This window comes from Centrocercus urophasianus, unplaced genomic scaffold (genome assembly GCF_019232065.1).
Source record: "Centrocercus urophasianus isolate 14NV4802_14NV808 unplaced genomic scaffold, USGS_Curo_1.0 seq_11, whole genome shotgun sequence".
NCBI classification, from domain to species: domain Eukaryota; kingdom Metazoa; phylum Chordata; class Aves; order Galliformes; family Phasianidae; genus Centrocercus; species Centrocercus urophasianus.
In genome coordinates this window covers 33,352,584-33,354,226 of record NW_024884253.1, presented here as the reverse complement: position 1 = coordinate 33,354,226, position 1,643 = coordinate 33,352,584, and the positions used below count along the sequence as shown (strand labels likewise).

The 1,643-nt window shown below is 73.3% G+C and overlaps 1 protein-coding gene across 1 annotated transcript; it reads left to right on the top strand.

Annotated features, from left to right (window-relative positions):
* Nucleotides 1-453: 453 nt before the first annotated feature.
* On the top strand, nt 454-1,371 carry BHLHE22 (basic helix-loop-helix family member e22). Its single transcript, XM_042808946.1, has one exon. The coding sequence runs from the start codon at nt 454-456 to the stop codon at nt 1,369-1,371; it is 918 nt and encodes a 305-aa protein (XP_042664880.1).
* The last annotated feature ends 272 nt before the right edge of the window (nt 1,372-1,643 follow it).

Sequence of the window (1,643 nt, the reverse complement as noted above, 5' to 3'; positions counted from 1 at the left end):
TTTAATCCTATTAATTAAAACGTTAACCTGATTGGGTAGAAAGCTCTGTCCCAACAGGCGACTCTTCTCCATAATAACCTACTCTCCGAGATAATGATGTAAAAGACTCCCCCGTCTGCGGCGGCTGCTGGTTGATGGGTCCGGAAATCTCTTGAAGGTGAATCCAAGCAAGATAAACGGTGGAAGCGGCGCGGCTGGCAGCGCACAATGCCCCAGCGCGGCGCCTGCTGAGGGCGAGCCGGAGCCGGAGCTGCAGCGGGAGCCGCCGCCGGAGCACAGCCAGCCGCCGCCGGAACCCGGAGCGGAACGGGGCCACCGAGCGCGGCGCAGCCCCGCCGGGAGCCGAGAGGCGCCTTTCGCCCGCGGGACGCCGGGGAGCCGCCCGCCGCTGCGCGGAGGAGCCTTGGAGGAGCGGGCCGGGAGCTGAGGGGGGCGGAGGAGGCGGAGGCGCCGATGGAGCGGGCGCTGGGGCTGCCCGCGGAAGAGGACCTCTTCCACAAGAGCCTCGCCGCCTCGGCCAAGCGCATGGAGTCCGCCTTCCGCTCGCCCTCGGGGCTCGACCTCTCCCACCCGCGCGACCGCCAGCCCTCGCCGCTCGCCTGCTACGAAGCGCCGGAGCCCGAGGCGCTGCTTCAGCCCGGCGTCGGCGGAGACCCGCTGGCGCTGCCGCCGGGCTCTGTCTGCGTCAAGTACGGCGAGAGCGCCAGCCGCAGCTCGGTGGCCGAGAGCAGCGGCGGCGAGCAGAGCCCCGACGACGACAGCGACGGCCGCTGCGAGCTGCTGCTGCGCGGCGCCGGGGGGGACCTGCGCGACGCTTCGCCGGCGGCGGGCGGCGGCGGCGGCGGCGGCCCGGGAGGAGGGGGGGGCGGGGGGCTGAAGGCTGCCGAGGGCGGCTGCTCCAACGGGCACGGGCACGGCGGCAGCAAGAAGTCCAAGGAGCAGAAGGCGCTGCGCCTCAACATCAACGCGCGGGAGCGGCGGCGGATGCACGACCTGAACGACGCGCTGGACGAGCTGCGGGCCGTCATCCCCTACGCGCACAGCCCCTCGGTGAGGAAGCTCTCCAAGATCGCCACGCTGCTGCTGGCCAAGAACTACATCCTCATGCAGGCTCAGGCCCTGGAGGAGATGCGGCGCCTCGTGGCTTATCTCAACCAGGGCCAGGCCATCTCGGCCGCCTCCCTGCCCAGCTCCGCCGCGGCGGCGGCGGCGGCGGCGGCCGCGCTGCATCCCGCCCTCGGCGCCTACGAGCAGGCGGCGGGGTACCCGTTCAGCGCCGGGCTGCCTCCCGCCACCTCCTGCCCGGAGAAATGTGCCATCTTCAACAGCGTCTCTTCCAGTCTCTGCAAACAGTGCACGGAGAAGCCTTAAGCCGCGCCGAGCCCCGCCGCCGCCGCCTCTGCCTCCGCCGCGGCCCCGGGGAGATGAGAGGGAAGGAAAGGGCGCCGGGGGGCCGCGGCCGGGCCGGGCCGGGGGGCGCAGGGGCGGCGGAGGGACTGAGAGCCGCCCGGATCCCCGCCGCCCTCCGCTCCGAGCGCTCCGCGGGCTCCGCCGGGACGGGACGGCCGCGAGAGGGGGCCGGGGCGGGAGAAGGGGCGGCGGGGGGCGAACACTGCAGCGGGGAGCCGCGGGCTGAGCCCCGG

Coding starts and splice junctions, on each gene's coding strand:
- BHLHE22 (XM_042808946.1), top strand. CDS start 454: ATGGAGCGGGCGCTGGGGCTGCCCGCGGAAGAGGACCTCTTCCACAAG.